At 39.2% G+C, this 14,100-nt stretch overlaps 2 protein-coding genes across 2 annotated transcripts; both read right to left on the reverse strand.

The window, feature by feature from the left end:
* Positions 1 to 3,218: 3,218 nt before the first annotated feature.
* Positions 3,219 to 6,633, reverse strand: LOC133424051 (gastrula zinc finger protein XlCGF26.1-like). The gene is made up of 3 exons (XM_061714438.1): positions 5,915 to 6,633; positions 4,914 to 5,820; positions 3,219 to 4,070 (listed from the first exon to the last, which is right to left on the reverse strand). The coding sequence occupies exons 1-3, from the start codon at positions 5,937 to 5,939 to the stop codon at positions 3,470 to 3,472; spliced, it is 1,533 nt and encodes a 510-aa protein (XP_061570422.1). The 5' UTR covers positions 5,940 to 6,633; the 3' UTR covers positions 3,219 to 3,469.
* Positions 6,634 to 6,707: 74 nt separating this feature from the next.
* Positions 6,708 to 12,191, reverse strand: LOC133424243 (uncharacterized). The gene is made up of 7 exons (XM_061714733.1): positions 12,068 to 12,191; positions 10,486 to 10,688; positions 9,350 to 9,451; positions 9,170 to 9,265; positions 8,974 to 9,084; positions 7,662 to 7,779; positions 6,708 to 7,583 (listed from the first exon to the last, which is right to left on the reverse strand). The coding sequence occupies exons 1-7, from the start codon at positions 12,099 to 12,101 to the stop codon at positions 6,778 to 6,780; spliced, it is 1,470 nt and encodes a 489-aa protein (XP_061570717.1). The 5' UTR covers positions 12,102 to 12,191; the 3' UTR covers positions 6,708 to 6,777.
* Positions 12,192 to 14,100: the final 1,909 nt, after the last annotated feature.

Raw genomic sequence — 14,100 nt, forward strand, 5'->3', positions numbered from 1 at the left:
GCAGGGAATGTACAACCTCAGCATGTGAAGGTTCATGTACTGTACAGGCTATAAACTATTATATTTTCTTTCACCCAAGATGTAGATACAGTGGGGCAAAAAAGTATTTAGTCAGACACCAGTTGTGCAAGTTCTCCCACTTAAAAAGATAAGAGAGGCCTGTAATTTTCATCATAGGTCTCAACTATGAGAGACAGAATGAAAAAGAAAAAAAAAATCCAAAAAATCACATTGTGTGATTTTTAAAGAATGTATTTGCAACTTATTGTGGAAAATAAGTATTTGGTCAATAACATCAATCAGATCAAGTTAATCTCAATAGTTTGTTATATACCCTTTGTTGACAATGACAGAGGTCAAATGTTTTCTGTAAGTCTTCACAAGGTTTTCACTCACTGTTGCTGGTATTTTGTCCCATTCCTCCGTGCAGATCTCCTCTAGAGCAGTGATGTTTTGGGGCTGTTGCTAGGCAACACGGACTCCCAACTCCCTCCAAAGATTTTCTATGGGGTTGAGATCTGGAGACTGGCTAAGCCACTCCAGGACCTTGAAATGTTTCTTACAGAGCCACTCCTTCATTGCCTGGGCAATGTGTTTGGGATCATTGTCATGCTGAAAGACCCAGCCACTTTTCATCTTCAATGCCTTGCTGATGGAAGGAGGTTTTCACTCAAAATCTCACGATACATGGCCCTTACGCGGATCAGTCGTTCTGGTCCCTTTGCAGAAAACCATCATCTCCGGCGGGAAGATGATGCACGTTTAACCGGTGTGCCTTCATAGAAGGCGGGATGCTCCAGGTAGGAATCTCAAAGTCAGACTTCCTGGTTTCAGGCAGAGTACATGGTTCACTTCCCACAGACAAACAGCAAAAGTAGCACCCTATACACAGACAATCGCACCACACGGAGCAAACAGGCATTTCTGCCCATCCAGCTCGATGTCAGCTACGTTAGTGAACCTGAAAACTTTCAGACTCAAGATCAGAGGTGTCAAGTAACAAAGTACAAATACTTTGTTACCTTACTTAAGTAGAAATTTTGGTTATCTATACTTCACTGGAGTAATTATAATATTTTCAGACGACTTTTTACTTTTACTCCTTACATTTTCACGCAATTATCTTTACTTTTTACTACTTACATTTTAAAAACAGCCTTGTTACTCTATTTAATTTCGTCCTTTAAAAAAAAAAACTATCCAGTTAAATTGCTCCATCCGGATAGAGTGAATGTGGTTGTGGTTGTTTCAGATGTTCTTGTCCAGTTTTGTTCTTACATCCGTTGCCCTCAGATTCCTGCAACTAAACTTGGATGTACATTCCAATAAAGGTTAGGATAAATGATAACATGCCTCTGAAGTTTGACTTTTTGCAACATTAAAATACTTATAGGACACTAGTCATCATATCTGCTGCTCTCTGAAACACATGTTAATGCTCAATAGTACACATATATGGTTCTTTAATATATTTGCATTATACTAAGATGCATTCATTTTCAATGGCTTTTGTCCTTAATGGCTTTTTTCCCCCTTACATTACTTTTACTTTTATACTTTAAGTAGTTTTGAAACCAGTACTTTTATACTTTTGAGTAAAAAACTTACTTATACTCTACAGGAGTATTTTTAAACTCTAGTATCTATACTTCTACCTGAGTAATGAATGTGAATACTTTTGACACCTCTGCTCAAGATGCTGCAAACACATTTTGAGTCAGAACCGAAGTACTTGTGAGGTTTGATAGTCATGTGGCAGCATGTGCAATGAAGCCATGACTTCGCCTCCAGTCTCCTCGTACTTCCCAACACATCTCTCCATCTCACACACACTCACACACACACACTTGCACCCCTGGGTGACCCGATGGGAGCGTGGCCGCCAGAATGTGGTTATGTTCGTAAAAAGAGCTCCTACCATCCACAGATTACTCCCAGGCTTCACATTATTATTTTTAAAGTATGACGAACCATGCGGAGAAAGGAGGAGGAAACATACTAAGACACAGACTTCAGCGGAGGACAAGAGGCAAAAGGGACACCCACATATCCCTGACAGACTGCTCTGTCCCATTTCCAGGAAAGCCCTCTATCTTGGTAGCATCTGCAGATTCAAATTTGTGTTTTACCAAGAAAAGGAAAGAAATGATTCAGTAAACAAATCACGTGCACCTTCATCCTTAAATTAGGACCTGTGGAAAATATTTCCCATCGAACCAGCTGGGACAAAAAGACATTTAGAATGAGCGAGAGCATGCTCATCTTAAGTGGGATGAGAAAATAAACCAGAAAAAAGGAGCAGTTTTAAAACAAACGTGCTGCTTAAACGTTCAGGACTAGCTTATTATTTATTTGTGCATGAAAAACGGTTTAATTTCACCCCAAAGCATGATGTTTCCACCCCCATGCTTCACAGTAGGTTTGGTGTTCTTTGGATGCAACTCAGCTTTCTTTATCCTCCAAACACGACAAGTTGTGTTTCTACCAAAAGTTATATTTTGGTTTAATCTTACCATATAACATTCTCCCAATCCTCTTCTGCATCATGCATTGGAGTGAGACTGTTTCAGGTTGTGGACAGGTGTCTTTTATACTGATAACCAGTTAAAACAGGTGCCATTAATACAGGTAACGAGTGGACAGAGGAGCCCCTTAAAGAAGAAGTTACAGGTATGTGAAAGCAAGAAATCTTGCTTGTTTGTAGGTGACCAAATAATTATTTTACTGAGGAATTTACCAAATAATTCAGTAAAAATCCTCCAATGTGATTTCCTAGATGCTTTCCCCCCATTCTGTCTCTCATAGTTCAAGTGTACCTGTATATATGATGAAAATGACGGGCCTCTCTCGCTCTTTTTGAGTGGGAGAACTTGCACAATTGGTGGCTGACTAAATACTTTTTTTGCCCCTACTGTATATTCTTTATGCATCTACTGCAACGGAAAAACCAACCTTTTAAAGTCATAACTTTGCTTTTGTTAAAAGCACACAGTTTTTATGTATAACAAGACCACACTCAGCAAAAACTCAACATCCTGTGTGGTATAAAAGTCTCATTTATTGCTCTCCTGTTGTGGGCTGTAATATATTTTACTGAAGTACTGTACACTTTTTGCAACATTACAACCATTAGATCGAGATGATTTTGTTTGAATGTCTGGTGCCCAAGTGGCCTTGCAGGCAAATCTCAGACGAATTAACAACATTGGCTCCGTGTGGAGCAAGGCCTCCATGATTTTTACTCAAAATAACTGTTAGAAAGTACACAATAGTAGGCTTAATGATTCGTTTGTGTCTCAGTATGATTTCTTCAAAGGTTTAGAGCTGCAGCACTACATTCATGTTTCTCATCCGAGCTATAAATTTAGTTGTCTCCTCATCAGAGTTTTATATATTTCATTAATTTTACTATTTGACCTAAATATTCTGACACCGAAGACACTTTTCTGTAAGTTTACACCGTCGCCATTTAACTGGCCGGTTCCCTGGAGTCCTGTGCAGCCTGCGCATCGTCCCCGTGTGTCTCCAAGTGTTTCTTCAGCTTGGTCTTTGACGTGAATGTTTTCATGCAGCGCTCGCAGAGCGGCTTCTCCCTCTTCAAGCCGGAGTGGCTGCGCTTGTGTCGCGCCAGCTCCGACGAGCTCTTGAACTTGAGCTGGCAGACGCTGCAGGAGTACGGTCTCTCCCCCGTGTGAATCCTGCGGTGCAGCTGAGCCTCGCTCAGGGTGAGGAAGGACTTCTCGCAGTGGCCGCAGGGGAAGGGCCGCTCCCCCGTGTGGATGAGGTTGTGCCTGGTCAGCGCGTACGGCTTGCTGAAGCCCTTCCCGCAGTAGGTGCAGGGGTACGGCCGGGCCCCCGTGTGAGACACGATGTGTTCCTGCTGGGTTTTCTTACTCTTGAAGCGCTTGTCGCACTGGGGGCAGGAGTAGGGCCTGTCGTCCACGTGGGACCGGTGATGCTTGGACAGCTCTCCCTGGGACAGGAAGCCCTTCCCACACTGGGAACAGAGGAAGGGTTTCTCTCCCGTGTGCATCCTCTCATGTCTGGCCAGCACGGACACCAGCGTGAACCTATATTTTACAAAAAAAAGCAATTAGAATTGTAAACTTGGCTGAGTATCTTGCATCAACAAACCCACTTTTCATTCAAAACAATACACTTAAATTGCAAGATATAGTTAATCTGAACACCACTGTGATAATATACAAGGCTTATAACAATTTACTTCCGGGCTGCATGCAGGAACTGTTCAAGCTAAGAGAGGGCAAACATGACCTCAGGGGAACGACAATGTTTGATACAACAGCAATAAGAACAAATACAAAGGGCAGATGTTTATCTGTTTTAGGAATAAAACTGTGGAACTCAATAGATAACGACCTTAAACTAGCAAATTCAATAAAAGCATACAAGATATTATTCAAAGCAAAGGTAATGGACACATATATAGAAACACAATAAGCAAACAAAGAAGAATGCACACATGCATGAGATAAAATGACAACTTAAATTGTTTTTGTCGGTTTCCTTAGCATCTTTTCACTTTCTGTTTTCAGAGCTATCATTATTATTATTATTATTATTATTATTGCTATTATTATTATTATTACTACTATTATTATCATCATCATCATCATCATCATCATTATTTTTATTATTATTATTATTGCTATTATTATTATTTTGTATAGACTTATGATACTTCATTTGTTCTTTTTGTATATTCTATTATGTTAAAAGGTGGGCAAGATAAGCTTTATGCTTCAAGCCCAGACCTTTTTGGTCAAAAACCACAATGTTGACCAGGGAAAAACCTGTGTTATCTTGTTTTTTGATTTTTGTTTGTGATTGACCAAAATAAATATTAACTAACTAACTAACTAACTAACTAACTAATTAACTAATTAACTAACCTCTTGGGGCAGTGGGAGCACTGGAAAGGCCGCTCTCCCGTGTGAACGCGGAGGTGTTTCATGAGCATGAAGCGGAGGGAGAACTTCTTGCTGCACTGGCTGCACTTGTACGGCCGCTCGCCCGTGTGAGTGGACAGGTGCCTCTTCACATCCGACCTGCGAGTGTACATCTTCTCACAATGCGGGCACTTGAACTGAAGCTTAACTTGGTGCAGCTGCCGGTGCTGCGAGCGCGCCAGCAGGGTGTCGAAACCCTCGCCGCACTTCTGGCAGACGTAGCGTTTGGTGGTGACGTGGGCCTTCCGGTGCTCCAGCAGCTCAGCGGCGGTGGGGAAACTCCGGCTGCAGATGGAGCAGATCTGAGGAAGCTGACTCTCCTGCGAGTGGGATTTCTTATGATGGACCGTCAGCGCCCGCAGGTTAGCGAAGGAACTCCCACAGAGCTGGCAAGAGAAGGAAACGGCCACGCCGTGATGCTTACTCTCGTGCTTCGCCAGATCCCACGAGTGCTGGAAGGTTCGGTCACACTGCGAGCAGTGAAACGGTCTTTCCCCGGTGTGGGTGAGCTGGTGTCTTTTGACGTCTGAAGCCCGGGTGAATGTCTTACCGCACGTTTCGCAGGTCAGAGCCTTCTGTTTACCTGGAGGCTGAGAAGCGTCACCTTGACGGCAGTCACCGGGCGGATCTTCTCGACTCGGCTCTGCGGTTCCTTTGGGGAAAAGTTTGATGGATGTGAATATTTCATCGGTGCCGGAGGGAGACGGCGTCGCTTTGGCCTCTGAGAGACTCCTGTACACGTCTGTGTGGACACACTGCATGTGGAAGTGAGGGGGGCTGTTTTCATCCGAGTCATGGAAAGGACACTGAGAGCAGGTGAAGATGATAGAAGTCATCTCATCTGAATCGCCTGCATGTATGGGAGAAAGAAAAAGAAGTTCAGTGAGTAAATCAGTGGATTTTAGTAAAAAGTTCAAAATAATCCTTTAATCATTTAACATCACCTTTGTCTGAGCCTTTAATGGCCATGACAGATGGAGCCACTGGTGCATCAGGTGTCTTCCTGGTCAAATACAAATCAGACCATTAACACTTCTGAGACGGCAAGCACATGCAAAAATAACATCTCCTTCTCAACACCCTGACAATGTGTTAACTAGTGAGTCTTAGTGGTGCACACGGACGGATTCAGTTACCTTTGCACCTAGCCGCTGTGAAGTCTGCCAGCTGTTTATTATTATACAGCCATGAGGATAAGATTCTCATAACTTATATTGTTGCAAAAATAGATCTTTGCAAACCATGCAAAGAGCGGGGGGATATGATGATGCGTTTTTGTTTATTGTGATTTTACATGTTTTGTTATATATGTGGCGTCTGGAGTCTGTAGTTTTGTCCAAGACAAATTTCTCTCAAGGGAGACAATAAAGATTATCTTATCTTATCTTTGTTAATCAAAAAACTGTACAGAATTTCAAAGGTGCTTAAAAGTTTGTGATACCTGTGTTCTATATTTATGCAAAAATATTAACTGTACGCCACTGACAATCAAGAAGCCGACGGTTTCGTCAACTACATTTCCCTTTGTGCTGGAAGCTTCTGAACAATTGAAACTTCTTGTCTTAACTTTCTAAGAATCTAGCAATTTGATTCATTTTAGTAAACATTGAAATGTGATTAATACTTTTAGTGGCTTCAAAGGCCGAGCTGCTGATATTATATTGTGTCCATAATTGTGCAAAAATAACTGGTTATATATACACTTTGAAGCACAAATAAAATCTAATTATATGGGCTGTAAATTATTACTATCACTTGTATTAATATTACTTTTTTACCATTACTGAAATATGTGGTGAAGTAGTTTTTAAAATGATTTCAGAAAAGAACATTCAAGATGTTTTTTGTACATTTGTGTCTCTTTGCTGGTTTCTCTTGCCGTCTCCTTGACCTGGCAGATCTCCTGACCCACTGAAGTCTTCGTCTGGTTACGTGAGGATCTGCGCACGTTCGCTGAGGAGTCCGACTGCTCCGTTCCAGCTTCACTGGAAACATTTGTAATTTCTTTGACAGAAATCGATTCACAGTTATCTTCCGCTTCTGCAGAAGAGTCTGTAGTTTCTGTGGTTTCAGGCGGGGAGTCTTGCACAACTCCTTCTCGTTTTCCTTCACTTTGGTCACTGGTTTCACTGGTCTGTCCTTCATCTGGTCCGTTTCCTGACCCGAACTCACCACAGGGGGGTGGGTCGTTACAGTTTGCCGTTATTTCATCTTGACCCCGGCTGTCTTTCTTTAAAGCAAATGTTTTGGTCAGAGTCTCCAAAGCTTTGGCAACGCCCACGTGTTCCCCCGTTTCCTCGGTCCTCAAAGCGGTACACTCTTCACTCCCGGTGTTTTCTGCACTCCCAGTCACGATCTCTTCTTCATAGAAACCTGTCTGAAGCTGAACCTCAGCCGGCTCCCTCGTGTCCTCGCCCACCTCAGCCGCTCTGACCTCCACTTCGGTGTAGATGGCCACAACGCTGTACTGGTCCGTCCCAGAAAGAGTGACTGGGTTCGGCGTGTTGGCGTAGTTATGGATAGATTCCAGTCCCATTTGTATACTTGTCTTTTGTGAGGGAGGAACTGACAAAGCAGACATGATGCAGCTACCAATGGTGGAAGAGGGCCCATCTGCAAAGAGAAAAACATGATTAAAAATACACAAGCACAACCTTAACTTGACTGTTGGTTCAATGTGGCTTATCTTACATGTCGTTTTCAGAAGTCCGGAGCTTTTATAGTGCTTGAAGATTAAACTCAGCTCCTCAGGTGACAACTGAACGCGTTCATCAAAAGCAGAAGCAGCGGAGGTGATCCAAGCAGCAGTCTGTAATCACACACCAGCAGTCAGGTTCTTGTTCTAAAAAGGTCCAACCACTGGAAACTCCTGGGGTCCGTTTCACAAAGCAGGTTCAACAAACTCTGAGTCTAATCCTGAACTCTTAGTTGATCTACTCTGAGATCGGAAACTCTGAGTTTTCGGTTCCAGAACAGCGGTTTAGAGTTAATTTACTCAACTCTAAGTAGTTTCACGTGGAGTTAAGCGCGTGCGCCACAACTATAAAAAGCCAGCATCAATTGAGCCCCGATTCGACGAGTCACCATGGCAACCGGCGACAACAAAAGATCCACATATTTTTTCTTTTTTCTTTTTTTAAACTTTATTTAACATTTCAATTTACAAAATCCCTTTGAGGAAACATCAGATTGCATCTGAAGATCCACATACTTCACGCCACTGGAGTTAGAAGTGTTAAAACGTGCGTATGGCGAGTATGAGAGCATATTCCGGAAAAAAAAAACCACATTGTAATTGCCACACACCGTAATTGGGAATTAAAAGTTGCGTTCCGTATTGAACCAATACAGACACATATTATGCTCTTTATTTATTTATGTAATAATATACAGGTGGAGGTTGGAAAATTTGAATATATTATGAAATTATTAAACAATTCAATCATCAAAATTATAACAAATAAAGGATTAACATATATTGCTATGTCTGTAATGAGACTATGTACTGTAATGTATTACGCGGTCTGATAACCATCTCCCGACGAATATTTAATTCTCTGCGCATTAATTCTGCACCTTCATCAATTGTGTCTTCATCAAAAGGACATGCCATGTTCGTGACAATGGACTTCTAATATATATACTGACTCTGTTTTTAATGACGGACGGCAGAACTTCGCCATAACTCGCCGGCTGACTGAATGAATGAGGAAATCAAATGTGCGTGCGGCTCTGAAAGAGGCGGAGACGCAGAGAAACTCCAGGTTTCACGATATAAACCTGGTCCCGACCAGGTTAGGTTCAGAGAGTGTGTTACTACAGTAACTGACCGAGAGCTTAAGTTACCTCTCTTTGTGAAACACACTAGAGTTACCCCTCTCTCTCTGGTTTGAGTTACCTCCCTTTGTGAAACGGAAAACTCCCTCATTTCAGGGTTAACAGACTCGAGTTTTCACTAAACCTGCTTTGTGAAACGGACCCCTGGACTGGTGTGGATGAATACCTGTTTCAGGTCTGGTACTGGAAGCAGCTTCTCCAGCTTGGTGAGAAGCTCCCACATTAACACGTGCAGCGCTGTGTCATATTGTGGACCATATTCCACTGGGAAAACCTCCTGTTAAAGTTTATGTCTATTACTTTCAAAGTCCTTTTTAAAAGCAGTTTTAAGTAAAGTCACGAATTATTAAAATGCACCGGACCTGAAAGAAATAAGCCCTCTCAACTGGATCTTTCAGCAGGCTCCGCACGAGTGCAATGAAAGTAGTCTCTGTTGTTTTCACCTCTGCATCCATGCACTGCAAAAACACAGATTCATCTCACTAAATAAAGAGACGGTAAAATACTTACTTGATTTGGCCATGTTTGGGTGGTGTACCTACATCTGTGTTGGCAATGGTTACTGGGAGTCTCTCCAAGTAACTCTGGATCATTTGAGAATCAACGTCTCCCCGAGGAGAGCCTTTACATAGCTCCAAAATCAGCTGGTATACCAAAGAAAAAAGAAAAAACTAAGTTAGTGCAAGTTTGAGACAATGAAACAAGCACAGTGCCTGTGAGGTAGGAATGGGCGATATTTTACCGTTCACGATATACCGTCAAAAAAATTCCCCACGGTAAGAATTTGTCATCTCGCGGTAAAAACAATAAATTCCCCTTGATGACATTTTTGTGTAAAGCTGATTTATGGTTCTGCGTTAAATCCACGCACAACGTACGTGAAGGAAGGAAGGAAGGAAGGAAGGAAGGAAGGAAGGAAGGAAGGAAGGAAGGAAGGAAGGAAGGAAGGAAGGAAATGAGCCAGAAGAAAGAAAAAGAAAGATATGAGCCAGAAAGAAAGAAAGAAAGAAAGAAAGAAAGAAAGAAAGAAAGAAAGAAAGAAACACTGCTTAATGTAGTGTTCATGAATATACATTGTCCCGTCTAAATAAACTTTGAAACCTGAAAGGAGCCAGAAAGAAAGAAAGATACGAGCCAGAAAGAAAGGAAGAAAGAAAGATATGAGCCTGAAAGAAAGAAAGATATGAGCCTGAAAGAAAGAAAGAAAGAAATGAGCCTGAAAGAAAGAAAGAAAGAAATGAGCCAGAAAGAAAGAAAGAAAGAAAGAAATGAGCAAGAAAGAAATAAGCAAGAAAGAAAGAAAGAAAGAAATGAGCAAGAAAGAAAGAAAGAAAGAAAGAAAGAAAGAAAGAAAAAATTCCCATTGATGACGTGTTTGTGTAACAACCAAAGGGGGATCTGAGTCATTACAGTTTTGCAGTACAGGTGTAACTCATTTAATTGGTTTTTAACAATTCAATTTAATTGGTGTAGTTTAGTAGCATTTAGTATCTTTTAGAGCAGTGATTTAGGGGCTCCAAAGACTGAATGGGGTGATAGATTTATAGTTACAAAGGTGGAGTTGAATTGGTATTTCTTTTATCGTCATTTTTATCGTTATTGGGTTAAATGCCAGAAATTATCGTGATACATTTTTTAATCCATACCGCCCATCCCTACTGTGAGGCAAGCCGCTCACCCGGGCTCTGAGACCGAGCACGAGCTGGGCTCTCTGCCGGTGGTTGATCAGACCGGGAACTGCCTCCGTCACCAGGGTCACAAACTCCTGCAGCTTCTCATAGTTCATCACGTCTTTCTGCTTGGCCAGCTGCCACATGGCAGCAGACAGGAGCTGCAGAGGAGGCACCAGCAGGCGCAGGGAGGACAGAGGCAAGCTGGGGTCTGAAACACAAGGGTGTAATGTCAGAGGTGGCCTGTAGGTGGCAGCATCGAGTCCAACTCGGGGAGAACTTCCAGAATAAACTTTTAAAAATAAAGAAACACTGGGTTTGTATGTGTGTATATGCAGTACTCGAGTTGAGGGGGGATGAGGGGGGATGGCATCCCCCCTGAAATAAAAACGGTCCAAATCATCCCCCCTGTAAAACTGCCACCCCTTATGTCATTTCATCAATGAATGTGGTTTTACTGCTATTTCAACATTTAGAGTCATCACCAGAAAAATAACACCAGAAAAATGAGACAATTTTCACCTGTTTCAGGTAAATGTTCACTTTAAATAAGTAGAAAAATCTGCCAGGGGGATCAAGATTTATCTTCTCATTACAAGCAAAAAAATCTTGTTCCACTGGCAGATTTTTCTACTTATTTTAAGTGAAAATCTACTTGAAACAGGTGAAAATTGTTGTTTTTTCCAGTGATGAGTTTTGTTTTAAGTGTAATGAGATTTTTTTTACTAAAATGAGACATTTTAACTAGAAATAAGACAAATATTCTTGTTAAGATTTAGAGTTTTTGCAGTGATCCATTTTACTTATCCTGTGAAGGACAGAGTCATATTGATAAGTTCAGAAAACTGTTTTTTATTGTTGTGTTTTGATGTATTTGATGTAAGCCCAGTGGATATTTAAAGCTTACAGAAGGCTGCATTTAACTGCTGCTATGTCATTCCTGCATTCCTGCAGTATTTCTGCAGGTGTTTTGGTCAGTGCTATTATTTGTAATATATTATATTATTTGTAATTAGCACAAATTATCTGTCCCATATGATAAAATGCACCATCCCCCCTGATTTCTTTTTTACAACTCGAGTACTGTGTATATGTATATGCGTATATATGTATATATATTAAATATAGTAACAATGCACATATATATGCCTTAGGTTTTTACCAGCATGGTATTAACCATTAATATGTGTGCAGAAAAAAAAACCAAAATAAAATAAATAAATAAATAAAATAAACTTGGCTTTATCATTGCACAATAAATCATGGTGATATCCTAAATAAAAAAAAAAAAAATCCCATGCATACATTTCGTTTCTAGTATTTCAAACTAAACTACACTACTACGAACTACATTAAATATATAATAATTAATTAGTTAATGTAGTTCGTGTATATATATATATATATATATATATATAGTTTTAAGCTTTTAACTTGGTAAATTTTTACTTAAATCCCAGATTAATAAAGGCTAGTAGATAAAAATTAACAAGTTATTTTACAGCTACAGTCTGTACGCTTGTGCATCTCATGGTCCCTTTAAATAGTCGGGTCCCACTGATATTGACAGCACACAAATAATATAATTACCACTTCTTTTCTTTGTTGTCCCAAAAACCTCCATTTGGGGAATATGAGTCTCTTGTAGCGTTAAAAAACAATGTAAAACGTTATCTGTGTCGGTAGCTCCATGCGCTGTTAGGACGCAAACATCGCTTCCTCAACTCTTCATCCGCTTCTTCCTTTTCAGAATAAAAGCACCAACCATAACACAAACATCTCTGCGTGTATGAAAAAAAGTATGACATAAATATTTTACATTGTGCTTTTGATTGATATTGACAAAATATTTTTTTATGATAACTAAATACAATATAAACGAAAACACGTTAAACATTGTGTTAAATGTTAGGATTTATGAAGTTGGGGTACATTAATCTTTACCTGAACCACAAAAGTTAAAGTCTCTTTTATTGTCAGTCAGTGATGCTTATGTTAAAAAGGTGTCGTTGAAACATCATAATGTCAACTTTAAAGAGTCTTTGTATTCCCTTTTGGTGTCATTTGTTATTTAAGGTATATGTATTTTGTTGTAATTCCTGATAAATTATAAATTGAACCTGCCCAAAAGATTGGATAAAAAAAAATGACATTAGCTTTATGTGCTTGTGAGTGACAGTGAATGAAACAAATAGATAATTTGAGATAATTAATGTGGGGAACATTAACTATCTGTTTATTGCATTTTTCACAGAACAATTTTCCATTTAAAAGTACATAAGTATAATAAGTAAGTATATACAATTTTATATATATACAATTTTAACAGACAAATTATACAAAAAATACAAAAAATTATACAAAGGAAGTACAAAAGTGAGAGGTGCAGCAGAGTGAGGCAGACATGATAATTAAAGAGGGTGCTGGAGGATTTTTATTGCACGTGTTTGGTTACTCTGAGACTTATTATTTGTGAGAGTTCATCAGAGCAACCGCTTGCGGGAAGAAACTGTCTTTGTGTCTGGAGGTTTTGGCGTACAGTGCTCTGTAGCGCCGTCCAGAGGGGAGGAGTTTTTTTTTTTTTTTTTTTTTTATTGAATATACAATAACACAGTATCATAACATTTTCTCGTAAGGACATTAATACATTTTAAACATGAAGTGGAATGTTGTCATCAAGTATAAGCCATGTACAATATATATATATATATATATATATATATATATATATATATATATATATATATATATATATATATATATATATATATATATATATATATATATGTAGAAATGAATCAAAACAAAACAAACAAAACAAAAACAAAAAGGGGTTGTTATTTTAAAATACTAGTAAAACCATTTGCATATATTTTCAAAATCAGGCAAAACAAAAACCATAACAAAATAGGAGCAAGGTCTGAGGCACGAATCACAAAAGCAAAAAACAAGATATGTCGTCACAAATCTTTTTAGCCAATTTGCTGGAATCAATTTTTTTGAGGGACAAAAAGAACAATTTAAAATCATTTAAAAACCAATCAAAGGAGGGTTTAGCATTTCTCCATTTACAGCAGTGAATATGATATTTACCCATGATAATAATTATATTAATCATATCAGATATAACAGCCTTCAAATTTTCTACATATAAAAAAATATGAGAAATATCAAAAACTGGTATGTCATCTATTTTAAGTAATAACCAACTTCTCAATTCTTTCCAGAAGTTTCTGGACACAGGACATAAGAAAAACATATGATCTAAAGTTTCATCTGCTGCATTACAGAAAGTACACAGGTCAACTTCAAACTTAAATCTTTTTTTAAGAAATTCTGCAACTGGGTAGACTTTATGCAGTATCTTAAAGTGAGTTTCTTTCATCTTTGGGGAAATAGGCCATTTAATTTATTTAGAGTGAGCTTTTTCCAACATAGATACTGTTACTTTCTCAAGCCCTTGGAATTTACGTCCTCTGTTGAAATCGTAAAAAAATATTGATTTCCACGCAGCACTAATCACTTTGTTGTTACATTTTTTGTCATTTAAGTTGCATTCATTAATCATCAGTCTTGGTAGTGTTGATTCAACACTTGAAAATAACAAAGTATTCTGGATTAAA

Source organism: Cololabis saira, chromosome 23 (genome assembly GCF_033807715.1).
Source record: "Cololabis saira isolate AMF1-May2022 chromosome 23, fColSai1.1, whole genome shotgun sequence".
Classification (NCBI taxonomy): domain Eukaryota; kingdom Metazoa; phylum Chordata; class Actinopteri; order Beloniformes; family Belonidae; genus Cololabis; species Cololabis saira.

What these genes read in the sequence shown, in the direction of transcription:
- LOC133424051 (XM_061714438.1), bottom strand. Translation starts at nt 5,939, where the DNA reads ATGGCCATTAAAGGCTCAGACAAAG. An exon ending in CATTAAAGGCTCAGACAAAG is followed by an intron (nt 5,821 to 5,914) that starts GTGATGTTAAAT and finishes CCATACATGCAG; the next exon opens with GCGATTCAGATGAGATGACT. An exon ending in TGCTCCCACTGCCCCAAGAG is followed by an intron (nt 4,071 to 4,913) that starts GTTAGTTAATTA and finishes TGTAAAATATAG; the next exon opens with GTTCACGCTGGTGTCCGTGC.
- LOC133424243 (XM_061714733.1), bottom strand. Translation starts at nt 12,101, where the DNA reads ATGGAGGTTTTTGGGACAACAAAGAAAAGAAGTG. An exon ending in TAACCATTGCCAACACAGAT is followed by an intron (nt 9,266 to 9,349) that starts GTAGGTACACCA and finishes GTGTTTTTGCAG; the next exon opens with TGCATGGATGCAGAGGTGAA. An exon ending in CGGACTTCTGAAAACGACAT is followed by an intron (nt 7,584 to 7,661) that starts GTAAGATAAGCC and finishes TTCTCTTTGCAG; the next exon opens with ATGGGCCCTCTTCCACCATT.